This window comes from Pipistrellus hanaki (genome assembly GCF_964339955.1).
Source record: "Pipistrellus hanaki genome assembly, chromosome: 10".
NCBI lineage: Eukaryota > Metazoa > Chordata > Mammalia > Chiroptera > Vespertilionidae > Pipistrellus > Pipistrellus hanaki.
Genome location: NC_140512.1, coordinates 69,379,994 through 69,407,936, shown reverse-complemented (window position 1 = coordinate 69,407,936; position 27,943 = coordinate 69,379,994). Strand labels below are relative to the sequence as shown.

General features: G+C 46.5%; 1 protein-coding gene across 4 annotated transcripts; it reads right to left on the bottom strand.

Annotated features, from left to right (window-relative positions):
• Positions 1 to 66: 66 nt before the first annotated feature.
• Positions 67 to 26,571, bottom strand: NUB1 (negative regulator of ubiquitin like proteins 1). 4 transcript variants are annotated; one of them, XM_084897522.1, is made up of 15 exons: positions 26,321 to 26,571; positions 21,768 to 21,885; positions 18,882 to 19,049; positions 18,112 to 18,170; positions 17,120 to 17,190; positions 14,881 to 15,063; positions 14,475 to 14,563; positions 10,187 to 10,293; positions 6,090 to 6,276; positions 5,353 to 5,460; positions 3,869 to 4,021; positions 2,186 to 2,332; positions 1,662 to 1,757; positions 969 to 1,146; positions 67 to 774 (listed from the first exon to the last, which is right to left on the bottom strand). In XM_084897522.1, the coding sequence occupies exons 2-15, from the start codon at positions 21,882 to 21,884 to the stop codon at positions 596 to 598; spliced, it is 1,842 nt and encodes a 613-aa protein (XP_084753648.1). In that variant the 5' UTR covers position 21,885; positions 26,321 to 26,571; the 3' UTR covers positions 67 to 595. The 4 variants fall into 4 exon arrangements, with proteins under 4 accessions (XP_084753648.1, XP_084753647.1, XP_084753650.1 ...); XM_084897521.1 differs by lacking the exon at positions 26,321 to 26,571 and adding an exon at positions 25,729 to 25,855; XM_084897524.1 differs by lacking the exon at positions 26,321 to 26,571 and adding an exon at positions 25,387 to 25,407.
• Positions 26,572 to 27,943: the final 1,372 nt, after the last annotated feature.

Genomic DNA, 27,943 nt, shown 5'->3' with positions numbered 1-27,943 from the left:
TGTTAGAGTTTAAGACTTTCCTATTTAATAACTTTTATTTTTGTAAAGAATTTGAACACATATAAATTCTGAATTTCAAGAGCCTATTTTACTAAACTAAGAGCATAAAACACCGACGTTGCAGGCTGAAGCGTCTGGCATAATCCGGATTGGCTGCTAAAGCTCATGCCCCATCTTTATGCCCCCAAAGCGCATGGAATGGTTGGAGATTTACAGAACCTCAGGGACGGGGCAGAGTGCAGCACAAGGCAGAGCTGCATCGTGGGAAGGATGAGAAGGTGAGCGGTGGGCTCAGGGCAGGAGAGCAGGCAAGGCGAGGAGACCGATCAGAGCGCTCCTCCCCAGACCTCACCTGAGCCTCCCCAGCCCCCTCTTCTCTGAGGAAAGAAATCACCCTGAGGGACCACACCCGGCCCCTCCCCGAGGCTCCACTAACGTGATCCATTCCTGTCCCCTGCTTCCCTCCTACACTCATGTAGAAAGCACTCTGGAGCAAATTTAGATGAAAAGTAAGAAGGAAAAAAGGGAAAACCTGCATTATACTTTTCATAATGATGGAATTTATAAGCAGAAACTTAGTGCTTCTTTCTGTCCCTTAGTTTTTCTTTGTTGCTGACTTTATATTTTCTACATAGGATAAGTACTCTGCAATAATAATTTCTTCATCTTCCAGAGTTGAGTCAAGATAATCCTCTTCATGTTCTGGAAGATCCTCCAGTATTTCATTGACGGCCTCTATCTCCATGTCTTCATCTGTGGAGACACCAGAGGTTCCTGCAACACAGTCACGCAGTGACAAGTGAGCCAACGGAGAACAGAAAGCGGGGAAACCCCACGAGACCCCGCACTGATCCACGTCCGCTCGGCCACACACCCCGCAGCCGGGTGGGATGCTCAGTGCCCAGGGAGGTCTACCGATGTCGAATCCCCACCCTCCACTTACTCCGTGTGCAGAGGCCCCGACCCACCTGCAGAATCAGAGAGGGACGTGGTTGGCGTTGATGGAGAATCTTCCAGCGGAAACTGCAGTTCAGGAGGGAGACTGCCTCCGTTGTGAGCGAGGGTCTGAGCTGCCAGCTGGACGTTTCCCTTGAACACTCTCAGGGCGGCTTCGGCTGCTACCGTGTCAAAGCCCATGTACACCAGCTGGGGAGAACACGGGCTGCCTCAGCTGGCACACAGCCAACACTCCTGCCCCCCGGGCAGCCAGGACAGCCTTGTTGCCAAGGGAATAGGTTTTAACCCCTCGGCACGCGTGTCCCAGCACGGCCTTCCGCACCCGCCGCCCGCCAGCACATCGCTGGGCCTGGGGAGCGTGGAGGAAGTGAACGCCTGGTGGTCAGAAAGGCGGCGCGCTCACGGGCTGAGGAGCGTGCTGCCCGAACCTCGCTCCTAAGGCCACTCACTAAGCGGCCACAGCTCGGCGGCCTCGTGCGAAGGGGGACAAATGTGGACCGAGGAGCCCCACAGACCTTCCTTCCTCCTCCTGCTCCCCTCCCACCCACCACACCTCCTGGTGCTGGGCTGGACCCTGGGCTGGGCCTACGTCACACCAGGAGGCCGGGGGCCAGGCTCAGCCCTGCCCCACTGCCAGCCTTGTCAGCCCACCAACCCCACCCGAGGCCGGGCAGGCGAGCGGGTTACAGATCACTCCCACTTACCTGGTCAATATGCTCCTGGGAAGGGCTTTCTTGATGGTTGTCGGTGTTGGGATCAGAATCACTGAACCACCACATGTGGGGATTACTGAGAAGAATCTAAAACACACAGAATAGCCTTTACTCAGCACCAGCACCTGCTCACTTGTGCAGAGACCGAGCAGCTATTACGTGCCAGGCGGACGCAACCACAGGCTCACACCCCTGGGGACAGTGTGGTGAACTAGGCAAAGGTGCTGAGGAAGCAGAGAACAGGGACCCCAAGGGAGCTGGGTGGGCAGGCAGGCGTTCAAAGGCTTCCTGCCAAAGGTAGGGATGAGATGAGGCCCATCATGCTGTCTGTCATGGGTTTGAGAACAGGACAGTACTGACCCTCAGATCCAAACCAGGAATGAGGGCCCACAGGAGTGGGGCTCCACGCAGTGGGAAGGACAGGGAGAGAAGCGTAAGTGGAGCAGTGGAGGGGGCGGCCTGGGCCCAGGGAGGGGCTGCGCAGGGCAGCCACGGCGCCATGGGGACGGCGTTACCTTCAGGGCCGCGTCCAGGTTCCCGCTGGCCTGGTGCAGGGCCTGCTTGGCTGCGTGAGTGGAGTAGCCCATTCCTTTCAAAGAGTTGATGTTCTCCAGGCGGCGTCTTCTCTTCTCTTTTTCCTCTCTTCTTATCTGGGCCAATTCCTTCAGGAAGACAGCAGAATTCACTAAGTGGGGGCTGAGGTGCTGTAGAAAGCCTTTTCAATCTACCCTCCACAGGATTTGTGGGGCTGATGGCAGGTGACCCCCTGCCAGTCTCGGCTGGTCAACAGCGTGAGGGCTGCAGGGCAGACACCCCGGAGGGGCTCCCGGTGCAGGCCAGTGGGAGCAGGAGACTTCAGTCAGAGAGGACGAGAGCCCCTCATAGCTACCTCCAGCCGGCACCAGAACTGCCACACACAACCAGCGAGCTCACTGCTGGGTCCCAGAGGTAGACGGACGCCTTCTAGGAAGGAGCTGGAAGAACATTCTGCATGGGTGGGAGGGCTGCTCAGCCTTGAATGAATCACTGGGCTCTTGATAAAATCTGGATTCTGGCCCTGACTGGTTTGGCTCAGTAGATAGAGCCAAACTGGGAACTGAAAGGTCCCGGGTTTGATTCCAGTCAAGAGCATGTACCTTGGTTGCGGGCACATCCCCAGTAGCGGGTGTGTAGGAGGCAGCTGACCGATGTTTCTCTCTAATTGATGTTTCTAACTCTCTATCCCTCTCCCTTCCTCTCTGTAAAAAATCAATAAAATAAAAAATTTTTTAATGTGGATTCTGAATGGGGGAGGGGTCCTGGTGATGCCATAGCTGCTGATTCCCCTACCACACTCTGGGTTTATAAGGAGCAAGAAACGATGAGAATTGTTTTTCAAATTATCTCATTTTAAAACACTGTCTATCCAAATGCTAAAGAAATCTTACTGATAATTAAGTAATGGTCCAGTAGTAAATACGGCTTCAGCAGTGTTTGCTTTCCATTAATACGAAGTAGCCCACGACAAATGTAAGTACACAGAATCGGGCTCTTTGGAGTCTCTGCCTTCACCGGAGCTTTCTGTGGTGGGTTCACAGCTACTGGGCCTGAGGCAATCTACACCAACCTTGTGTGTCAGAGAAGAAAGTGGTTCCACCTCTCTATATCCCATCATTAACGCTCCCTGGACCTCAGCCTCTTTACCGTAAAACTAGCATGTTAGTCATGTAATGTTCCTTCCAACCCCAAAACCCTAGTTCCTTTACTGTACTTATTTCTACTTGTTTTAAACGGTAGTTTTGTGCCTTTACTTCCATATCATAATATTGGTTGTTATTATTTGAGTTATGTTTCTAGGCAAGAATACCATCTCAAACCACAACCATGGCCCTATGGGAAAGGGTTTCTAGCACTGTGCTATGATAAAAATAGAAAACAAGAGAAGACTGCTTGGATCACTGTACTTAGGACTACCTGCCACCGGAGCAGGCCATGAGACTACACTGTCTGAAACTGAACACAGCTAAAATGACCGGCTCTCCCTGACTTCCAGCCTGAGGTGGCGGAGTTCCTTGTAAATACCTAACTATGGAATTATCTTTTCCTGTTCTTTCATGTCCGAGCTAAGGCACTTCAGAAATGAGCTGGCTATGCTTCAGGTTTCACACTTACTAACAGCACAGGCGGCAAACCAGGGTCCTGAGACCACGTTACGGTACCTCTCTGCGGTTGGTAATGTGGATGGCTGCGTGGTCCACGTTCCCGTCACAGGCCCGGAGGCCAAGCCGGGCTTCCTGGGCAGTAAAGCCCAACTGCAACAAATTGTGAACTTTTGATGGATCAATATATAGCTCTTTAAAGAGCTGACGAGCCTATTGACAGGAAAACAGAAGAGTCATAAAACCAATGCAACATTAATATTTAACACAGAGCTAAGCCTGGAGGAGATTAGACTATTCTCAACGGGAATTAGGGAGTGTCAGGCTTGAAAAACTCCACGAAAATGCAGACAGGCAACACTGCTCACATGACTTATCCACAAGGCAACAGGAGAAAATAGGCTGCATAGTGTAGAAGGGGCTGGTTCCTTCATCCTCTCCTTTTTGCAATCAATTCCCTGAATCTGCCGAAACCGGTTTGGCTCAATGGATAGAGCGTTGGCTTGGGGACTGAAAGGTCCCGGGTTCGATTCCGGTCAAGGGCATGTACCTTGGTTGCGGGCATATCCCCAGTAGGGGGTGTGCAAGAGGCAGCTGATCAATGTCTCTCTCTCATCAATGTCTCTAACTCTCTATCTCTTTCCCTTCCTCTCTGTACAAAATCAATAAATTAAAAAAAAAAATTCCCTGAATCTGAGCTGTGCACAGGTGTTTCTCACCCTCCCCTGAGCTGGGGGTAGCTATCTGGTTAAGTCCAGGCGATTGCATTCTGCAGTATTGAGGGGCATAACTTCTGATCCTCTCTCTAAAGACTCACTTGCCCCCTCTGCTGGCTGGAAGAGGCACTGACAGGACCAACCTTCAATGCCACAGCAGGGCCTTTGCTGCCCTGGCCTGCTTCCCTCTAGGTGGCTGGATGACACACAGAAACTTCTAGCCAATCAAAGTCACCATCTTTTAAAGGCTTTCTTATTGTGTGGCATCTGGCCTGACCCCTAATAAATACAAATATGCTTATGGTTTATCTAAGAGAGAAGGGATGGGAAACAGATATATGGTCATCACAAGTCACAAACTATCCTATATAATAAAAGGCTAACATGCAAATTGTCTCCTTGACCAGGAGTTTGACCAGGAGGTGGGGCCAGCCAGCCAGCCAACGGCCAGCCGCACCTGGCCCAGCCAGATCAGCCCCAATTGGGGCAGGCTGGCCAGATCCCACCCTTGCATGAATTTGCACCAGGCCTCTAGTTGAGTTCATAAAATACCTAACTTCTAGGGATTAAAAAAAAATGTAGATGGCCCTGGCCAGGTGGCTCAGTTGGTTGGAGCACTGTTCACCAAAAAGTTGTGGGTTTAATTCCTAGTCAGGGAGCATGTCTGCATTGCAGGTTCGATCCCCAAAGTGCTGGGGTGCATATGGAAGGCAACAAATAGATGTTTCTCTTTCTAAAATCAATAGAAGCATGTCCTCGGGTGAAGATTTAAAAAACAAAACAAAACATAGGTGAAATGGTTACTGCTCTGAGTGTTCATTTTCTTACCTTGTTGAGATACTCACAAGCCTCTTCACCATTTCCACTGTGATAATTTCGGATACCTTGAAGCAAGTAAAGTCTTAAAAACAACACCTTTTCTTTTCCACAATTTCCCTAAAATTATTGGGAGGGAAAAAGGATAAAACTGTCTTATTTCTAATTAATGTTAGTTGCATTTGTAATTCCATTCACCTCCACTTAGTAAAATGGGATTACGAAGATGTCTGTATTTTTACTCTTGCCGATGGTCACGGTGCAGATTCCAGAGGACAATGACATCCTCTGGCCAACATGAAGAAATGGTATCAGAAAACCTGTCTCCAGATCTCCAGGGCAATGGCCCCGTGGTCAGTGAGAGGAATGCAGAACCCAAACCAGGAATAGCTTATGCTCCCTGTCATCCCCAAGCAGCATTCCGATGGTGTGGAAATCACCTGAGAAAAATCCTTACTCAAATCACAGCACTTGAGCTGTGACTCACTCATGGGAACTGTTATTCTTCGAAATACCTATTTTCTACATCTTAATCTCCCAATAGACTCCACTGAACAGTCTCCTGCCCCCTCAGTCAGGTGATCAGAGGGGTTCCATGAAGAGGTAACCATGTTCCTCTGGGGTAAATGCTGCACAGACCAAAGTAACAGCTAACTGCCTCTAGGCAGCAGTATAAACACTGTGATAGGAATGAACTCAAATTCCAGAAACAGGCTCAATGACACCTCTAACCAATTACAGTAACGTACTTTTATGTGGACCAGTCTCTGATGATTTTCTCCATAGCAATTTTTAAAGCATTTCTGGGCCAAGTTTAATTTTTTTTCTGCATCGTCAAGGCATTCCAGTTGCTCCAAACGGAAGTAACACCACACTATGTCCAGCTGGAGCACTGCGTAGTTGTCCACCGTGTCCAGCAGCTCTCGGCAACACTCACTGGGGAGAGAAAGGTATGACATCACCGAAACAGGGCCTTACACTCCCTTTTGGGAATTCCGGGAATTCTTCTTCAATTCTGGTGTATTTCCAAAGACTGGCTGCTCTAAAACAGAGACCCGGATGTCTATAAAGGGAGCCATATTTATAATCTCACACCACACACACACACACTGCTATGCTGGGAAAGAGGCCTAGCTAGCTAGCATAAAGTGGAAGTTGGGATCACTGTGTCAGATCCCCAAGCAAACATGGGGAGACCATGCTTTAATGCAGTGGTTTCCAACCCTGAGTGCAAATGAGAATGACCTAGATATGAGAAATTTCTCTTTTACTTCTCTCTCTCTCTTCTTCTTCTCCATATCTCTCTCTCTCTCTCTCTCAATACTGATGCTGAGACCCAATCTATTGATAGATAAATCATAACAGAGCAACTGGGACCTACAGGACACCTACTACACAAGATCGCTCTACCAATTCAGGAGACATAGCAGATCTACCTAAAAACAGAAATAAACACAGGGAAGCAGCCAAAATGTGGAGACAAAGACACATGTCACAAATGAAAGAAATGGAAGCAAGCAAACTGGATATAGAATTCAAAACCATGGTTATAAGGTTACTCAGGGATCTCAATGAGAGCTTCAAGGGACTTAGTGAGACTTTCAAGGATCTAAGTGAGAATGTCAAAGACATAAAAAAGGACAAGACAGAAATTAAGCATACACTAACTGAAATAAAGAATAATTTACAGGGTTTCAACAGTAGAGGATTCCAAGAATCAAATCAATGATTTGGAATACGAGGAAACAAAAACACCCAATTAGAAAAGCAAAAAAAAAAAAAAAGTAAAACATGAGGATGGTATAAGGAGCTCTGGGACAACTTCAAGCATAACAACATTCTCATTATGGGGTGTCAGAAGGGGGAGAGAGAGAAGGTATTGAAAACCTATCTAAAAAAATAATGACAGAAAACTTCCCCTACCTGGTGAAAGAAATAGACTTACAAGTCCAGGAAGTGCAGAGAGTCCAAACAAGAGGAACCCAAAGAGGCCCACACCCAGGCACATCATAACTGAAATGCCACGGGTTAAAGATACAAGAGAATTTTTTGTTTTTTTAATATATTTTTATTGATTTCAGAGAGGAAGAAGAGGTATATAGAGATAGAAACATAATGAGAATCATTGACTGGCTGCCTCCTGCCCACCCCACTCTGGGGATCGAGCCTGTAACCCAGACACGTACGCTGACCGGGAATCAAACCCTGACCTCCTGGTTCTTAGGTCTATGCTCAACCACTGAGCTATGCTGCCTGGGCAAGTCAAAGAGAATCTTAAAAGCAGCAAGAGAATAGCAGTTATTTACCTACAAGGGTGCATCCATACAGCTGTCAGCTGATTTCTCAACTGAAACTTTGCAGACCAGAAGGAGTAACAAGAAATATTCAAAGTGATGAATAGCAAGAACCTACAACCAAGATTACACTAGCCAGCAAAGCTCTCTTTTAGAATTGAAGGTCAGATAAAGAGCTTTATAGACAAGAAAAAGCTAAAGGAATTCATCACCACCATACCAGTGTTACATGAAATGTTGAAGAGGAGGAGGAAAAAGTGGAAGAACAACATTAAAATAGTACTAAATACACATCTATCAACAACTGAATCTATAAATCAAAATAAATGAATAAGAAATCTAATGAAGAAAATAAACCAGTGAATAAAATAGAGCCAGAGGCACATGGAAACATGGAAGAGAATGACGAATCTCAGAGGAGAGGAGAGAGGTGTGGGGAGAAATTAGCCAAAGAGCTTACATGCATATATGTATAACCTATGGACACAGACAAGAGGGTGGTGAAGGCCAGACACAGGCCTCCACAAAGCTCTCTCCTTTGCCACCTTGGTCTGTCTCCCTTGATTCCCAGCTCCTTTTCCACTCAGGGAGACCACATAGGGCTGCTCCCTGCCCAGCAGCCTGGAACCACCACACCACGGCTCCCACCTTGGTTTCTTCTCCTCAGGGATCACTGTCCTGAGTTGCAGAACACCTACATTTTCATACATTTTGCCCAATTTTTCAATTACGTCAGGTGGGAGGGTAAATCTAGTCCTGGTTATTCCCTCTTGGCCAAAAGCACAACTCCCCCATTTCTTATTTTAAGTAGGGAAAGAAACTATTCTTGGTCATACTACAGACCACTCACCGAGGTGTATGACAAAGTTTTGATAGAACTTTTAGCCCTTTTGGAGAAGAGAGGGGAAGCAAAGTGTTCGAAAGGAAATGAATTGAAATTTCTCCTAGTTACATGACCAACTTGCATTAGATTTGATCTCCTCAATGAAGAGGGGAACTCACAAAAATTATGCTAATAAGCTGGCCTAATAAACAGATCCTCAGAAAAAAGTCATTCTCTACTTAAAAAGACACTGACAGGTATTGCTGGATTATGTCGACTACTTACTGAGCGTGTTGCTGTAAATAAAGGGATGGCCATTGTTGCTCAGGAGCTCCCCAGGAACCACTGGGAGGACTTGCCCAGGGTCAGAGGAGTGAGGCACATGCGGACCAACAGAGACCAGCCATGTCTTGCTCACTGAAAGTGGATTATGAGTTCACGGGAATTCATTATACCAGTCCCTATTTTTCATATAGATTCGAAATTTTCCCTAATGAGTTAGCGATGGGAGGAAATGAGAAATGCTGCATCTTAAGGACCTAACTTCCGGCAGCACTGCCGGCAGCAGTGGGGTGACAGTCGCTCAGCAAGCAGCAGAGGCGAGGCAGAAAAGCCTGGGGCCCCAAGCCCTTGTCCCAGCAACTGCAAGTGTTGGCCTTCCTCCCAAATACTTGAGACAATAAGCCTCCCTTTTTGCTTAATTTGGGATTTACTCACTTAAAACCCAAGGGTGCTGCCAATACAGTTGGCAAACAATACACATTTGTATTTATCTTCCTGAACTGTACAATGTATCTTAGGAATTCACCAAAATCAAAAAGAAAATGGCACTGAAATCATTCTGATCATTTCAAACATCATCTATTTTTCAAATGTCTCATCTGCCCGGGGCATAGTGTCTCAGTACCATTTCCCATTATGAGGACAGGAGTCGCTGGGAAGCTGCTGGCTCCTGGTGTGGAGCCGGAATGCCCACGATGACTCTGGAACACCGTGGGCACCAGAGACCAGGCCTACCAGGATTAGGTCAAAGGAGGCAAGACCTGCCCGACCGGCCACAGATGGCCAATTTAACACTGAGGTGTGAAACACATCAAAAGTGTTAAAATCCATTCTGATACTTAGAAAGAAGGAAAACCTCATTGGTAATGGCATGTTTGGAGGGTGCTAGGAAAGCCACTCATTTATTCTGCACTTGATCTTGGGCAAAGGCCGAGAAGTGATACACTCATTTATCCTGGAGGACAAGAAAATAAGGAAATAGAACCAAGCATTTTATTCTTTCAGTACAAATAACCAAACGGCTGATGAGAAAAACTACTTTTCAGAAGAATTCTAGCAACTAATGCAGGAGTAGAAAGGTACCGCTTCTGCATCCCCAGAGAAACAATGGATTTGGGGAAAGGTCACCTACACCAAAGACAATGGATGAAAGCTGATGGGGACTGGAGACTGGGCCATTCGGGCAGACAACACGTCGCAGAAAACAAACGTGATGTCCTACATGCTTGTTGTAACACCTAAGTGCATGTGTTTATAACACTCTTTACAGGGAAGAGAGATCAAAGAAAGAATTTACAAATCGGCCTACCCGGAAACTACTCTTTCCCATTAACCATTGAGGGGGTGAAACCAGAAGTCTGAGACGAACAGAAGCTGGGAGGGTGCTGCGGATAATTTGGGGCCATCTTCCTTATACCTCGGGTTCACCAAGTACAAAGGTGCCTACCAGAAATATTTGTCGGCGTCCAGAAGGCAAGGCAAGGCTATTCCATATTCTTTTCTTTTCAGGAAAGCTCGGCCCTTCTCATGATATCCCATAGCTAATGTAAGGGCCTAAGAAAAACAATAGGATTTTTAAAAACATCACTTCAAACTATAATAAAACATTATATTAAAAGCATATTAGTCTAAAGAAATCAAAGTTAAAAAAAAGGATCAGAACTAATTTAAAAGCCCAAATTAAAAAATATATAATTAGCCCTAGCTGGTTTGGCTCAGTGGATAGAGCATCAGCCTGCAGAAGGGTTCCTTCCAGATTAGATTACAGTCAAGGGCACATCCTTGAGTTGTGGGTTCTATCCCCAGTAGGGGCATACAGGAGGCAGCCATTCAATGATTCTCTCTGATGTGTGTATCTCTCTCCCCCCCTCTCCCTTTCTCACTGAAATCAATAAAAATATTTTTTTAAATAAAAAAATATAGCTAGCTGGTTTGGCTCAGTGGATACAGTGTCAGCCTGCGGACTGAAGGGTCCCGGGTTCAATTCCATTCAAGGGCATGTACCTTGGTTGTGGGCACATCCCCAGTGGGAAGTGTGCAGGAGGCAGATGATCAATGTTTCTCTCTCATCGATGTTTCTAATTCTCTATCCCTCACCCTCCCTCTCTGTAAAAAATCAATAAAAAACATTTTTTTAAATAGTAAGAAAATATATTAAAGTTTTATTTCACTTATGTAATTCAATTCAACCATGTAAAGGTTTTCCAAAATGACTGTGTGTCATCATCTATCTTCTGTAATAATAAAACTGTAATATGCTAATATGGGCAACCTTCTGGATGAACTCGGGACTGCGCGGGAAGCCCAGGTCCCGATGCCTGCCGCCGGCAGCTGGAGGAAAGCCCAGTCCTGGGCGCCAGAGGAAAGCCAGTGCCGGCAGTTAGGGAAAAGAAGGCCTCCTCTTTCACAATTTCATGCATTGGCCTCTAGTGTATATATAAAAGGCTGTGACCGTCTGACCATCTGACTGTCTGGTACCTATGCCGCACAATGACCACCACTCAATGCAGGAGCTGCCGAGCTGCGGTGACTTGGCAGCAGCAGTTCTCTGTGACACACCGCAAACTGGAGGGGAGGGAGTTCTATTCCTTGCTGGGCCATGCGACTCCACCTTTGGCCATGAGTTATGTTGTTCCTGGGGCACTGCTGCCCAGAACCTGGTGTACTGCACACTTGCGTTTGCATTCCACACCCTGTACAACAGCAACTCACCCTTGGGGGATGTCGGAGAGCCAGTTTCAGCCAGATCCCCACAGGCCAGGCCGAGAGACCCCACCTGCTAGAGGGACCCCACTCACTCCACAGACACCCTTCGAGCCACGGCGCTGCCCCCGGAATTCTAATTAATTTCCTTTCCATGTGCATGAATCCACGCACCAGGCCCCTAGTTTATATAAGAAAGCAATGGACAAATAATTCCAACAGCTAAAAAACAAAAGCCCTGCCGAAACCGGTTTGTCTCAGTGGATAGAGCGTCGGCCTGCGGACTGAAAGGTCCCGGGTTTGATTCTGGTCAAGGGCATGTACGTTGGTTGCGGGCACATCCCCAGTAGGGGGTGTGCAAGAGGCAGCTGATCGATGTCTCTCTCTCATCGATGTTTCTAACTCTCTATCCCTCTCTCTTCCTCTCTGTAAAAAATCAATAAAATATATTAAAAAAAAAAAAAAAAAAAAAAAAGCCCTGCTGAAGCCAGTTTGGCTCAGTGGATAGTAGGGGTGTCGAACTCAATCAGAGAAGGGGCCAAAATCTAAAATCCAGCCTAAATCGCGGGCCGAATGGTTTACTGAACAGTCATAAACTGACAATGTCATAAACTGACAGCGGAGTGCAGTGATGACAGCGCGGTGCGGGCCACATTGCAAGGCCTGGCGGGCTGGATTTGGCCCGCGGGCCTTGTGTTTGACACATGTGGGATAGAGTGTTGGCTTTCAGACTGAAGGGTCCTGGTTCGATTCCAGTCAAGAACATGTACCTTGGTTGCGGGCACATCCCACATCAATGTTTCTCTCTCATTGATGTTTCTGACTATCCCTCTCCCCTCCTCTCTATAAAAAAAAAAATCAATAAAATATATTTAAAATAAACAAACAATAGCCCAGCCGGCTTGGCTCAGTGGTTGAGCATCAACCTATGAACCAGGAGGTCATGGTTCGATTCCAAGTCAGGACACATGCCCGGGTTTTGAGCTGGATCCCTCTGTGGGGATTGCAGGAGGCAGTCGATCAATGATTCTCTCATCATTGATGTTTCTATCTCTCTAGACCTCTCCCTTTGTTGCTGAAATCAATAAAAATATATTTTTAAAGATATATTATATTTATTTTATTTTAAATATATTTTTAAATATATTTTATTTTCATTAATAAAAAAACAATAAAGCAAACACCAATCAACCGGCAGTTACAAAGTTATCTTATTAAAACTTAACTTTAATCCTCAATAATCCTAATAAAGAGGGGATATGCTAATTGACCATCACACCCTCACAAATATGGTGGAGCCCATAGCCAATAAGGAGGGAATATGCTAATTGACTTCCATGCCCTCAAAGATGGAGGTGCCCACAGCCACAATATGGCAGGGCCCAGTCCCCTCAGCCCCACTGGGTGACAGCCAAACCTACCCCCAGGCAGGTCCGGCCACTCAGCACACCTACCTCCTGAGTCCCCCAGTCCTCTCAGCCCCCCAACCCCCCAGGGCTTGCCCAAAGCACAGGCAAGCCTGGGCTGGCGGCTGCCCAGCTGCCCAGGGCCGCCTGAGGCTCAGGTGAGCAGGGCCGGCCAAGGCTGTTACCGCAGTGGCAGCAGCAGAGCTATTGGAGGCGTTGCCTTCTCCTAATCACCAGGTCGCCTCCCACCCCTGAGGGCTCTCAGACTGTGAGGGGAGAAGGCCAGGCTAAGGGTCCCCCCCTCCAGTGCATACATTTTCATGCACCGGGCCTCTAGTTTTAACATAATAATTCATATAGTGAAACCCCTCAAGACTGTCCTTTAAAGATAGAAAAGTTAAAATCACCTAGACACACAGTCACTAGTTTTTTTTGCTGTAAGAAGTTACTGGACTCCAGCTCAGAGACAGAGCTCGGGGTCCAGGCTGTACAGTGCTGCTACATACAGAACCCTTAGATGTGTCCAAAGGTAAAGCCACCCTCCTGTCTGTTCCAAATTCTAGAACAGGGACGGGGGGAGGGGGGGAGACAGGAAAGACACTGTAGAATCATCTGTCATTATTCCCCCAAACTACCATTTCCCCACCCACCCACTCTAATCCATCCCTCAGGGGCCGTGGCCCTCTAGTAAAATCAGCCCCACCGAACCACCATACTGAAGGCAGAGCGTCGCATCACTCGGGAATGTTCAGTCACTGCTACGTACAGTGAGGTAATGCTGTTGTGTACCTCTGCCCTGGAAATCAGTGAATATGCTTTGTGCATTGCATGGTTATATTCTCTGTTTACAAGCTGGAGACAGAAAACTGTTTCTGATCCTTTTGTAACATTCCAAGATAAAATGACTAGAAAAGCAGCTCCGTTCCAACAGCAAACCCAAGAACAAGCTATAAATGCCCTGGCCAGTATGGCTCAGTTATTAGAATGTGGGCCTGGGCACTGGAGGGTTGCGGGTTTGATTCCTGGCCTGGTTGGTATGGCTCCGTGGTTGAGTGTCAACCTATGAACGAGGAGGTCAGGGTTCAATTCCCAGCGCCCAGGTTTGGGGTAGAATCCCCTGTAGGGGGCATGCATGAGGCAATCAATCAATGATTCTCTCTCATCACTGATGTTTCTATCGTTCTTTCCTTCTCCCTAATTCAATGAAATCAATAAAAATATATAACAACAAAAAAAGGACCTGTACCTGGATTGCAGGTCTGATCCCCACCCCTGGTCGGGCATGTGTGGGAGGCAACCGATCAGTGCGTGTGTCAAATCAATGTTTCTCTCTCTCTTTCTCTCCCCCCCCCCCGCCCCCGTCTCTTCCACTCCTCTTAAAAACGAACAAAAACAAGCCATAAGTTTTTAAAAATATATATTTTTATTGATTTCAGAGGGAGAGAGTGATAGAAACATCAATGATGAGAATCACTGATCCAATGCCTCCTTTATGCCCCCTACTGGGGATCAAGCCCACAATCTAGGCATGTGCCCTTGACCAGAATCAAATCCGGGACCCTTCAGTCCACAGGCCTATCCACTGAGCCAAATCAGCCAGGGCCGTAAATTTCTTACAGTACTTACTTTTCTTTCTGATGGAGGAATTTTAATTGATCTGCCCGTCTGGTTAGCAATCTCTAAGTATGGTGTAGTTTCTGAATCCACCATCTCACCTGTAAGAAGACCAAAGGGAACTTTATGAATTCACTGCTAAAAAGCAATGATGGTTATATTTAAAATGTTAAGACTATTGGGAAGAAAACCAATGAGAGCACTGGCTGGTGTGGCTTAGTTGATTAGGCATCATCCCATGCACTGATTTAATGTTTCTCTCTCCCCCTCTGAAATCAATAAAAATACATTTTAAATGAATAAATGAAATAAAAATATTAAAAAAGAAAAGCCATGAGAACGGTAATGTCCCCAAATGGTGGGACTGGCTGCTACCTTGAAGCAGTCAGTGAGGTGAAAAGCCCACAGCCCCATGTACCTCTCTCTGCCAGGATCTCCAGGCCCCTCTTTGTCCTCTGAATTCTCTTTTCTTTGAGTTCGGCTTCATTTTGCTCTTCTTCTTCGACCTGAAAGTTCTTCTTTGCGTCCTCTTCAGACTGCTTTAGTTCCAGCACCATGGCTTTCACATTGTGTGTGACTCCCTGCTCTTCAAGTGCTTTCCCTGTGAAAATCAGAAACGCACGCTGTAAAGGTCCTTCCACGCACCTGGCAACACGCCACTCTCCACGCTCAACGGGATTCTTATACCCGCCTCAGCACTTGCAAACTGCCAGGTCACATGGTGAGGACACGCTTAAATTTGGTTGTATACCTCTATGACCATTAGTCAATGGATAAATCGGCCAGTGAAAATTGAGCTAATTCATTCTTTCCAATCTTCATATTTTCATCATTAGGTCAGATTGAAGCAATACATATTTGAGACTACCACTGGGAGAGCACTACACTAGGCAACAGAACAGGAAAATGAGGAAATGTAATCAGTGAATTTTCCTACCTCCTGGTTAGAGAAGTAACCCACCCAGTTCAGAAACAACCCACCGGAGCAGTGCACTGAGAGAAGTCACTTACTATCGAGGTTAAGAACAAAGACCCTGGGTTCTATCCCTTTCTAACTCCGAGGCCCTGAGTAAGCTACTTATCTTCTAGGACCCGGTTTTCTCATACATAAGCTGGCTCTATGAAAAAAATGAAAGCCCAACCAGCATGGCTCAGTGGTTGAGCATCAACCTATGATCCAGGAGGTCAGTTTGACTCCCCATCAGGGCACATGCCTGGGTTGCAGGCTCCACCCCCAGTGTGAGGCATGTAGGAGGTAACTGACCAAGGATTCTCTCTTATCATTGATATTTCTATCTTTCTCCCTTCTCCCTTCCTCTCTGAAATCAATTTAAAAAATAATCAAATATATAAACCTAACAAAAATTAAATCAAAGGTACAAATAAACCACTACCAAAATGAAAAAGGGTAAACATAAATGCAAACAGATTTTAAAATAAAAGTTGTTCTGGAAAATGCTATTTGGATATATAATATATATATATATATATATATATATATATATATATATATATACATATATATATAGATACACACACTTTTATGTATTTATGTGTGTGTGTGTATACATATGCTTAACTATATTTTTATTGATTTGAGAGGAAGAAAGAGGGAGAGAGAAAAACATCAATGATGAGAGAGAAACATTGATTGGCTGCCTCCTGCATGCCCACCACTGGGGGTCGAGCCTGCAACTCGGGCATGTGCCCTTGTCCAGAATCAAACCCAGGACCCTTTAGTCCACAGGTTGACACACTATCACTGAGCCAAACCAGCTAGGGCTATCTATATATATGAAAGCCCAGCAACTGAAACAGAGGAACAACCAGAACCACCAGTGGCTATGATGGCACTGCAGCAGCCAACTAGCATGATCCGGGTCCTGATCAGCCCAGCCCCCAACACCCCGATCAGAAGCAGGGCCAACTGCCCGCCCCCCTGGTCCTATGGGCCCCCATCGGGGCAGGCCAGCCAGACCCTACCCATGATGCACAAATTCATGCACTGGGTCCCTAGTCTATATATAAAATCTTTTCGATTTTGATGAATTCCCTAGATACTGTATCTAGCAAGACATATATATAAATTACTATATCCAGCAAGACTATCATTCAAAATAGATGGTGAAGCCCTAACTGGTTTGACTCAGTGGATAGAGCGTTGGCCTGTGGACTGAAGGGTCCTGGGTTCGATTCCGGTCAAGGGCATGTACCTTGGTTGCCGGCACATCCCCAGTAGGAGGTGTGCAGGAGGCAGTTGATTAATGTTTCTCTCTCATCAGTGTTTCTGACTCTTTCTCCCTCTCCCTTCCTCTATGTAAATAAATCAATAAAATATATATATTTAAAAATAGATGGTGAAAGAGCTTCCCAGTAAAAAAAAAAAAAAAAAGGCTAAATGAGTTGACCACCACCAAGCAAGAATTATAACAGTGAATGTCTTTCTTCCCCACTAGCACAGAGTAGACAATGAATATCAGAAAAGCTGCTTGCTGCTTTACTTTTTATTTTAGTAAACTCTAAGATAATTGGCTTTGGATTATATATGCAATAAACCACTAGACATTTGTGAATAGGGGAAGAGAAAAAAAAGATCCAAAGCCATTATTTCTAAATTAACTTTATTTTTAAATTCTGCACACTTTGCCAAAACATACCTAGTTGAAGTTGCTTCTTATTTATGACAATTTTAATATAATTTTCTTGAAATCCAAAGGTTTCAGCTATTCTGTAAAATAAACAAATGAAAACTGTAGATATTAAATTTATTTTCCATTAAGCAGTTTAACCATGATTAGCTATTTTATATATTTTACTCAGAAACACCCAGTATTTTCAATTTACTGACTCACAAACATCACTTCATGATATGCAAGAGACAATGTCCCTTTTAAAACTAGCCATTTAGCTACTTGTTTCCTCATGGAGTGGCGACACTGGTGCAGGATAGCCATTTAAACAGCAGGGCCCCAGCTGCCATCAGGAGAGGATCCATTCTCTGTGCCTTCTGCAGGCCCTGGAGGAGCCCATAACAGGGGACTCCATACAGTCCTGAATCCAGCCCTCACAGCCCTGATGCAGACCAAAGAAGAAAATGAGAAAGATCTGCTTCAGAAATGTGGGCTGGCTAGCCCTGGAGATGCTCACCAGTCAAACAACTGACTAGGTCTCAAAAGTTAGAATTACACTAGTAGGAGACAGGCAGGTATTTTTTTTTTTTTTTTACAGATGGGCCAATGGTCTGAAATAGGCTAAAACAGTTTGCTGAATGGCTCAGAAATTATCAGGGCAATCTATATAGTAAAAGCCTAAGTGACCATTATGGCAGAACAACCAGAACAACCGGTCACTATGATGTGCCGTGACCACCAGGGGGCAGATGCTCAGTGCAGGAGCTGCCCCCTGGTGGTCAGTGCGCTCTCACAAGGGGAGTGCTGCTCAGCTAGAAATGGAGAAGAGTGGTGGCAGTCAGCTCTCATTTGTCCTTCCTACCCGTGTGAGCCTGAGTATGTACTGCAGCCTCAAAGCCTCCAGTTTCCCTTCCATAGAGAGCAGAGACTAACACCTGCCCTATCTCTCTTCCAGACTGCCACCAGAATCCAATGACCCACCTTAAAAGGTTTGGGGCACCAGGCACACAGATACTTACTTAGCTCTCAATTCTCTGCCGGTGATGTGCAATCGAGTTTCTAAGAGGTTCTTCCTATCCTATTTAAAAATCAGACAAATAAAATAACTTTGGATTATAGCTTTATTATTATTATTTTGTTTACTTTTAGGGAGAGAAGGAAGGGAGATAGATAGATATATAGAGAGAAACATCGATGTAAAAGAGAAACATCAATCGATTTCAAGCCCACAACCTGGGCATGTGCCCTGACCTGGAATGGAACTGGCAACCTTTCAGGGCACAGGGTGATGCCCAACTGAACCACACCAGCCAGGGCTGGATTACAGCTTTTTAAAAAGTATATCGTGCCGAAACTGGTTTGACTCAATGGATAGAGCGTCAGCCTGCAAACTGAGGGGTCCTGGGTTCGGATTCCTGTCAAGGGCATGTACCTTACTTGCGGGCACATCCCCCAGTGGGAGGTGTGTGGGAGGCAGCTGGTCGGTTTCTCTCTCATCAATATTTCTAACTCTCGCCGAAACCAGTTCGGCTCAATGGATAGAGCGTCGGCTTGAGGACTGAAGGGTCCCGGGTTTGATTCCGGTCAAGGGCATGTACCTTGGTTGCAGGCATATCCCCAGTAGGGGGTGTGCAAGAGGCAGCTGATCGATGACTCTCTCTCCCTTCCTCTCTGTACAAAATCAATAAAATATATTTTAAAAAAGTAAAAAGTATATCATAATTTATTTGATAACCTCACTGAGTTAACTAGGCATTACTACCTACATAAACTTGAGGAAATTACTCACTTTTCTTAGTCGTGGAGGTAAAAATACCTCAATTGTAGCAATTCCTGTTATCTTATAATTTTCATTTCCTGTGCCACGCTCAATTGCTTTGCAACGTATTTCTTCTATTATCTTCTCTACTTCATTTTCACAGCATTCTAGCCTGTCAGAGTACTTCTTAGCAAGGTCCTAAGAAAAACCAGAAAACACAGATCAACGTAGTACCAATCCAAAATAAGATGGAGGTCAAAATACAGAATAGCACAGGCATGGCTCCAAGGCAAAAGTCTTTGATGAGTGGTGATCACACTATAGCGAAATCCAGTCTGGCCTGATATCTTTTTTCCTCCCTCACCCACAGAGTAAGGATATTTCCCCATTGATTTTTAGAGAAAGTGGAAGGGTGAGGGGTGGGGGAGATAAGGGAGAGAGAAAAAAACATCTATTGATTGTCTCCCCTTGCACCCTGACTAGGGCTGGGGATTGAACCTGCAACTGAAATAAAGGATAGGAAAACAGACCCAAGAAAAAAGTGAAAATAACGGAGATTATTCTAGGGAGACAAGACAAGTGGACTATAACTTCTGTGACTGTAATATATAAGAATTACTTTAAGACATGCCTTGGCTAGGTAGCTCAGTTGGTTAGAGCATTGTCCTAGATACGCCAGGTTTCAGGTTTAATTCTCATCAGGGCACATACAAGAAGCAATCAATAAATCCATTAAATAAGTGGGACAATAAATCAATGTTTCTCTCTCTCCTCCCTCCTCTCTCTGAAATCAATCTACAAATAAAAATTTTTAAAAAGAGTGAACTAATTAATCAACTCCACTGGAGGGGGAAAAACAAAACAGAAAACATTCTAAGTTTTCTAACTTGTGAGAACAAGTCAGGGTAAACATAAATAACTTTCTTAACAGAAAATTCTGAATCACTGATACTGCTTGTAAAATAATAATTTGTTAGACTTATCTGACAGAACTCAAGCAAATGCTCTACTTCGTATTATGGTTTATTTTAAAGGATACAAATGAACATCTAGATAAAGAGGGAAACAGGTGGAGTCTGAAAAGGTCTGAGGTTCAGCACAAGGATATGTTTGCCAATCTGCAAGCTCCCCAAAACCACCACTTACGGGTTTTTGTGGAGGTCCCATTATGTGGGCATGACTGATTACATCACTGGCTGCAGATGACTAACTGGCTCTCCAGCCCTCGCTGAGTTCCAAGCCCCTAATCAGTCTTGACTTTTGGTGACCAGCCCCATCCTGAAGCTGCAGCCAAGAGCTTCCTAATTAGAACAGAGGAAGCTGGTTTGGCTCAGTGGTAGAGCATTGGTCTGTGGACTGAAAGGTCCCAGGTTCGATTCTGGTCAAGGGCATGTACATTGGTTGTGGGCACATCCCCGGTGGGGGGTGTGTAGGAGGTAACTGGTCAATGTTTCTCTCTCATTGACGTTTCTAGCTCTCTTATCTCTCTCCCTTCCTCTCTGTAAAAAATCAATAAAATACATTTTTTTTTAAATTAAAAAAAAAAAAGAGCTTCCTAATTAGAACAAAAGGCACTCCTATCGCCCAAGGCTTTAGGAGTTCTGTGACAGGCACCAAATAGCTTTCTTATCTTGCCATACCTAACTTCTGAGCCAAGAGACAATAGTAAGCAAATCCAGAAAAGTCAGAAGGCGGTTGTAAAAAGTAAAAGGGAGGTCTGTCAGGGACAGGAGACAGAAAACTCTTAAGACCCTGTCACAGCTGTCACCTTCCAAGTGCATCACTGTGTCACAGCACAGGACAATCTGACACCCTGACAATCCTTCATCCCTGACAAATTTACATCACTGATTTCAAGATACTCAGACTGAGAAAGCAGAAAAGTGTGTGCTAGAATATTCCAATAGATTTCTATAAAAAAATTATTAACATTTTTCTCTGCTCAAAAAAGCAGAAAATTTTCAATTTCCAGAAATTTCACTTATAAGGCCATTTTTAAAAAATATATTTTATTGATTTTTTACAGAGAGAAAGGGAGAGGGATAGAGAGCTAGAAACATCGATAAGAGAGAAACATCGACCAGCTGCCTCCTGCACACCCCCTATCAAGGATGTGCCCGCAACCAAGGTACATGCCCCCGACCGGAATCGAACCCGGGACCCTTTAGTCCGCAGACCGATGCTCTATCCACTGAGCCAAACCAGACTCAGCGAATAAGGCCATTTTTGATGCCATGAAAAACTGAGACACAACCATTAGAAAAATATGGTAGTCTGGGAAAATGAAGAGCCATAGTGTAAAAGAAGTCTGGAGAGGGGAGCAATTGTCTCCTAGCAGAGACACTCACCTGCACATGTAACATCACTCACTGGCACTGGTACTGCCACACAAGCAGGTCAAAGGTATTCTTCAGATGAATACCCTTAGGTAATGCTGTGAAGGCATTAAAAGAAGTATATGGCCTGGCTCATGTGGCTCAGGGATGAGCATGGACCTATGATCCAAGAGGGCACATGCCCAGGTTGCAGGCTCCATCCCCAGTAGGGGCAAGCGGGAGGCAGCCAATCAATGATTCTCTCTTCATTGATGTTTCTATTCTCTCCCTCTCCCTTCTCTAAAATCAATAAAAATATATTTTAAAATAAAATAATATCATCCACCACCTTGCTTTCTCCCTTCATTTCATGTAATCTCCATTAAAGTCCCTTCTTTAATTCCAAATATACGTAAGAAACTGTAAACTGTCATTCTGGGAAGCATTTCTCTCAGTCTGTTAAGATCTTGCTTCCAGGTATGTCCTCTGTTTGGTTCAAATAAAAACTCTAATAACTTGTACAAATTTCTACAGGTTTGGACATTCTTATGTCGACACCAAGGAGACACTGCTAATTATCTATGTCTTAAAAGAAAAATACCTTCAATGCCAAACCAACTTCTTTGTTTTCATCTGTATATGGAGGTTTCCAAAGCTGAATTCTGTCTTCCCTTAAAAACTGGGTCAATTTTGCTTGGAGATATTTCTTTTGAGCCATCCTTGAAAGCAAAACGGTACAGCAATGATACCCCCACATCTCAAGGTGCTTTATCCCTACCTTCGTGCTGATGTGTTTGTAGCATAAGCAGAGCTCCTTCACTCTTCCCACTCCAGTTTAATCTAAATTATTTGTAGGTTAGGTTTTAACCACCTCCAGACTTCTCTAAAATATACATATTTATATATATTGGCATATACACTGAGTGGCCAGATTTTTATGATCTCTGAATGCATAATAATCTGGCCATTCAGTGTATATCCTATATAATAAAAGGCTAATATGCAAATTGTCCCCTAGACCAGGCATTCGACCCGCAGGCAGGCCGGCCAACACCCATGTCCACTGCCCCTGGCCAGGCTGGCCGGACCCCACCCATGCAAATTCATGCACCAGGCCTCTAAAATATATATATATGTAGTAAGGGGCCAGATTATTATGCGTTCAGAGATCATAATAAGCTGGCCACTCAGTATATATTTCTTATTCAGTCAATTATACATTACATTAAATATGTATTTCAAAGTTGCCAATATGTAGAGCAAGGTTTATTACACCTTTTTATTAACCTATTATTCTCTAAGCTAAGTAAAAAGATAAAATAAGAGAAAGATGAATCCCTATAGTAGTGAACTTTTCTAAGAAACTCAACATCCAGCTTATATTTTGGCTAGTTTAACATGAAACAAATAACTACTCTGGTAGATAAGCATAAAGAAAAACTTTATGTGAACTACGAATAATACATATTCTTTGTATCTGAATTTTAAAAATTCAGTACTTACAATACTGGAAGAGTATTGCATGATACTTTGTGACAATAACCCAACAGCAGACCTACATCTTTAACACCAACTGCTTGAGCCATCATTTTACAGCAGAGAAAACCCCGGCCCCGGGTTTGTAAAATAGCCAGCGGAGCTCACAAAATTAGCCAGCACCATCACTAGCACTGGGACTTCTGCCTACAACGCCGGACTCTACATTCTGTCTCAAAGTCTCCTGCTGCTTCTCTGTCAGATGACGTAACTGCTCTCTCCCCCAAGAAGCACCTGCAAGCAATGGAGGTGGCTAGGGGACCTCAGCAGCAGAGCAGTCCAAGGGTTGGGCGAGGCTGCCAGGGTCAGGGAACAGCTGGAAGGGATAGTGCAGCCAAATCAGACAAGCAGGAAAAGAAGTAGAAAGGTACCAGGTCCTGCCTGGCTGGGAAGGTCAGTTGGTTAGAGTGTTGTCCCCATACGCCAAGGCTGTGGACTCGATCTCTGGTCAAAAGCAACCAATGAATGCTTAAGTAAGTGAAACAACAAATCAATGTTTCTCTTTCCCTTCCTCTGTCTCTCAATAAAAAATGTTTTAAACAAAATTATTTGGGCCCTAGCCTGTTTGGCCCAGTGGATAGAGGTCAGCCCACAGAAGGGTCCTAGGTTCAATTCTGGTCAAGGACACATATCTCGGTGGCAGGCTCAATCCCCAGCCCCGGTTGCCATGCAAGTGGGAGGCAACCAATGGATGTGTCTCTCACATTGATGTTTCTCTCCCCCTCCCTTCCACTCTCTCTAAAAATCAATGGAGAAATATCCTTAGGTGAGGATTAACAGAACAAAAAAAGAAAGTTATTAGGTACTGAGGATGAAGATAAGTTCTAGAGAGAGGGAAAAAAAAAAAAATAGGAGTTAGCCCTGGTCAGTTTTGCTCAGTGGTTAGTGAGCAAAGGGTTTGATTCCTGCTCAAGGGCACATACTTCAGCTGCAGATTAAATCCCTGGTCTGGTTGAGGTATGTGTGGGAGGCAACCAACTGATGTTTCTCTCTCTCTTCTCTCTTCCACTCCTTAAAAATCAATGGAAAAAATATCCTCAGGTAAGGATAAAAAAGGAAAAATAGGATCTAATGTAATCTAGATAAGTAACTTTTCTATTCAGGACCTGTATTCCACAGCCATAGTCCCAAAATCCAATTCATCTGATGTTTTTAAAGAACAGTTTATTGATTTTTATAGAGAGAAATGTCAATGTGAGAGTGAAACACCAATTGGCTGCCCCCTACACTCCTCCTACACTGGGAATCGAGCCTGCAACCAGGTAATGTGCCTGGAACCAGCAACTTCACAAAGCATAGGATGATGCTAAAAGATCAGCTCTGACCAATGTGGCTCAGGTTTTTAGAAAGTAAAACAAATCCTCGGGTGAGGATTACAAATTTTAAAGGGAGGTGGGGGAGGGACGGAGAGGAGGAGAGGGAGAGGGAGAAGGAGAGGGAGAGGGAGAGGGAGGGGGAGGGGGAGGGGGAGGGGGAGGGGGAGGGGGAGAGGGAGGGGGAGAGGGAGGAGGAGAGGGAGGGGGAGAGGGAGGGAGGGGGAGAGGGAGGGGGAGAGGGAGGGAGGGGGAGAGGGAGGGGGAGAGGGAGGGAGGGAGGAAGGGAGGAACATCAATAGGTTGCCTCCCCTGTTCACCCTGAGTGAAACCTGAAAGCTAGGTGTATGTCCTGACTGGAATAGAACCTGCCACCCTTTGGTATACCAGGCGACGCTCCAATTGACTGGGCCACACCAGCCAGGGGCCCCAATTCACCTTATTTTTAAATCAAGTGTGATACCTTCAGTGTATCCCATAAACAAGAATTTCAGGGGGGAAAAACAAAAAACTCCAAATCTATTTATTTTATATCAGTTTGGAGGAGAGAAGGGGGGGGGGGAGGGTTAACCAGGACAGGGAGGAGGGAGGGGAGGAAGGAGCAAGCACATGAGGAGGGGGTTGGTGCATCTGTCCAGGTGACCTAACTGCTCTCACACTGTAAAAGCACAGGGTAGAGCGATGTGTATTCGCTTTACAAGCAAATAACTTACATGACCACTACACAAAAGCTAGTTCCCGACTCATAAAATTTCAGAAATTCTGAATAAAATATTTAGAAGGTTGAACGCACAGCTCTCTGCCATTTCCGGACCAAAGGACCAAAGGGTCTCACACCTGGCGGGCGCCCCGCACTCCGCCCACGAGCAAATACACAGCAAGGAGCGGGGGCCTCCACAGCCCACTCCATGTTTAGAGGAAGGTGAAACAACAAAACGTCGGCTACAGACAACAGAAAAAGCGAGGATACAGATTTCAAATCAAATCCAAAAGAAAAAAGGCTTAAAACGCCCGTTTTCCATTGGAACTGGGGAACTGAAAGTGCCGTGGGCGCCAGTGTTCCCCACTGCAGCCCCCAAAGCAGAAACCCATCTGCTGCTCCAAATTGAAAGTGAAACCTTACCAACCACTCCCTAAATTTTTCACTTTCGCTTTTGCAACAGGCTGATCTACGCAATCTTTATCCAGAGCTTCTCAAATATATACATATATACGTAAAGTTAAACGTTCCCGTGTTTAAAAAATAAGAGTAAGGGAAGGAAGGAAGAAATACTGCATCAGATCGTCAAGGCTGGAGAAAACCAGCCGTGTTCTCCCATTAAATAGCAAAGAAAATCTGGCTTTGATTGCAAATAAATCGCAATGGCATACTGAAATGCCAGCGCTCGGATTCCCGCTGTTCGGCTGCTGAGGCTGGTGTTTATGGACACACACTGCTCCCTCCAAACAGCACCGGTCTTTCTGAGGTGCCCCCGCCCCCCTCACCGCCCTGCCCCGCTCAGCCCAGCGAGCGCACCCCGAGGGCCCGCGAACGGCGGGAGCGTCCGGCCGCCCGGCCGCCCAGCCGCAGCCCCGGCCCCGGCCCGGCCTCCACCAGGACGCCCAGCGCCCGCCGCGGGCGGGGAGGCGTCGGGGTCGCGCCGGGGCCGGCGGCCCGGGCGGCGGCGCTGAGACCCCGGCCCAGGGCGGGAGGCTCGGCCGCTGTCTCCCTACCTGCGCCACCGCTGCGCCACCAGGAGGACTGCGGAGTGCCCGGATGCCGTTGGTTTTCATTCCGGGTGAGCCCGGCCACGCCCCTCCGCCGCCGCCGTCACCGCCGCGGCCCGCCCCGCCCCGCCCTCGCGAGGTCAGGGCTGCTGTGGGTGGGGCTAGGCGGGGCGGGCCTTAGGCAGGGAGAAGACGGATTTGCGAGTAGGCTGTGGGGGCGGGGCCTCAGCAAAGATGGGCGGGACTGGCTTGCTGGGGGCGGGGGGCGGAGCAAAGATGGGCGGGGCCTGGTTGTGCTGGGGGCGGGGCCGGAGCGGGAACCTGGCCTAGCGCGAGGCAGTGGAGACCCGGGACCGCGCCCCTGGGAACCGAGGGGGAACCGTGGGCCCGACCCAGTTAGTCCGACTTCAGAGGAAACTGAGTCTGGCTTCATTTTCCCAAAAGCCTTGAAAGAGGCAGAGTGCCTGGCAGGAAGAGCGGAGGGAGGTCTGGACCTCCTGCAGCCTGTGCCGCCCCCTCCCCCGTCCTAAGCCTCCGGTGTCCTCACGCCCCCCCTCCATCCCCGCCCAGCAACCCGCTCCGCCGCAGGCCCGCTAACCTCGGTGCACCACGCTCTCAGACCCGTTCAGTGTCGTAGGTCCGCCAGCCAGGGCGCCCAGCTGCGGTAAATGCAACCAGCCTGTGGCCCGGGCCGTGGCGGTGCGTCCGGGGAGGGGGTCTGACGCTCGGGAACAGCTAAGGCTGCGGGAGACGCTTCCTGAGAACCGGGCGGAGCTCAGGCGGTTGAGCACAGGTTCTGGCGGGGCTGCGGTCGGCCTCTGGCTGGCAGACGGGCATGGAAGACAGAAGGCATCCAGCCCAGGACGCAGAGTTTGCTGGGTTGAAGCTTTGGCCGCTCCTTTCCAGTCCCGATGCCCCTCCTCGGACCTGCTCGGCTCTGTCCTGGGTGGGGCTGTCGCACAGGCCCTGCCTGCAGGCGGTGGTAGCTGGGGAAGCCCCGAAGCGCTCGGTCTCATTGTAACACTGCCCACCGGGGCGGGGGTAAAATCTTGGGCTAGGACCTGCCCCTGTCGTTACAGCAGGACAACTCCCAGGATTAGCCCCAGCGGTACATTTCCAAAAATGTATGTATTGGGTCTGGAATAACACGGGGAGCCCAGCCTAAACCGCTCCAAAAAGAGCTGTGGATAGCCTCTGACACTGGCCGGAACAGAGGGCCCTCCCGTTCCCTGGTGGGAAGCCTTAGGTGGACTGTGCGCCTACACCCACTTACAGGAAGAGGACTGTGCTCCCGAAGGTGCCACGTGTGCCAGTGCTCCCTGCCCATCACAGAGGGGCCTGCGCGCGGTCCAGAGCAATCTCAGTTCCCCTTTCCTTATCTTTCAGGCACGGCCCAGCGACCTAGCAGTGCCCACAAAGCTGGCAGATTTCTGTCTTTCCAAATAAAACCTTTCTGTCTGGATGGCCTCCTTTCACCCACTTACATAATCTTTGAAATTAAAGTCCTTTACCTTGAGCCAAATGAACTTCTCAGTCAAGGCAGCAGACAAATGTTAAAATGGGGGGAAATATTGTCAGTTCACATCAAAATAGAAATCTCTTTGGAATGTAAAGAGCTCTTGCAATTAAATAAGAGACCAAAATGGAAAGCTGGGCAAAAGTTAGGAAATAGAAATTATTTATAAATACATGAGAACTTACCCCCACTGATAATGAGATAAATACAAATTAAAACTATCCCAGACAGGGGGGAAATGGTAGCATACTGTGATGGGAGGCTGTGTGGATACAGGATACAACGCAAGGAGGGAAATCTGGCAGCATCTACCAAAGTCAGAATGCATTTTCTCTTGACCCAGCAATTCACCTTTCTTATTCTTGTTGTACTTTGTTAACTGCCCCTATCCTGTTTCTCCGAATATGTACTGACATTAGTGGTTTTAACTGTAACTTTTGAGATGAAGATGTCTTCCTAATTCATATCTGTGCTTTTTGTTGCGATGGGTTTTTGAGGTGATAAAGAATTGGGGACCATTTACAGAGTGATTTTACTTCTGATGGACTAAAATCAGCATACCCTCACATATCCTTTGCAAGACGGTGAAACTTAATGCTGAATGTTACTAGTTCTTGCTTACAGAAAAGCAATAAGTAACAGGAAGTTTAAGTGTTCAGCTTTATTTATAGTTGTTTTGATAAGAACAATAGATATGCATTGGGT

Coding starts and splice junctions, on each gene's coding strand:
- NUB1 (XM_084897522.1), bottom strand. CDS start 21,884: ATGGCTCAAAAGAAATATCTCCAAGCAAAATTGACCCAGTTTTTAAGG. Junction 5,461..6,089: donor AGAGACTGGTCCACATAAAA/GTACGTTACTGT, acceptor CAATAATTTTAG/GGAAATTGTGGAAAAGAAAA. Junction 4,022..5,352: donor CTTGTGAGTATCTCAACAAG/GTAAGAAAATGA, acceptor TCCTGTCAATAG/GCTCGTCAGCTCTTTAAAGA.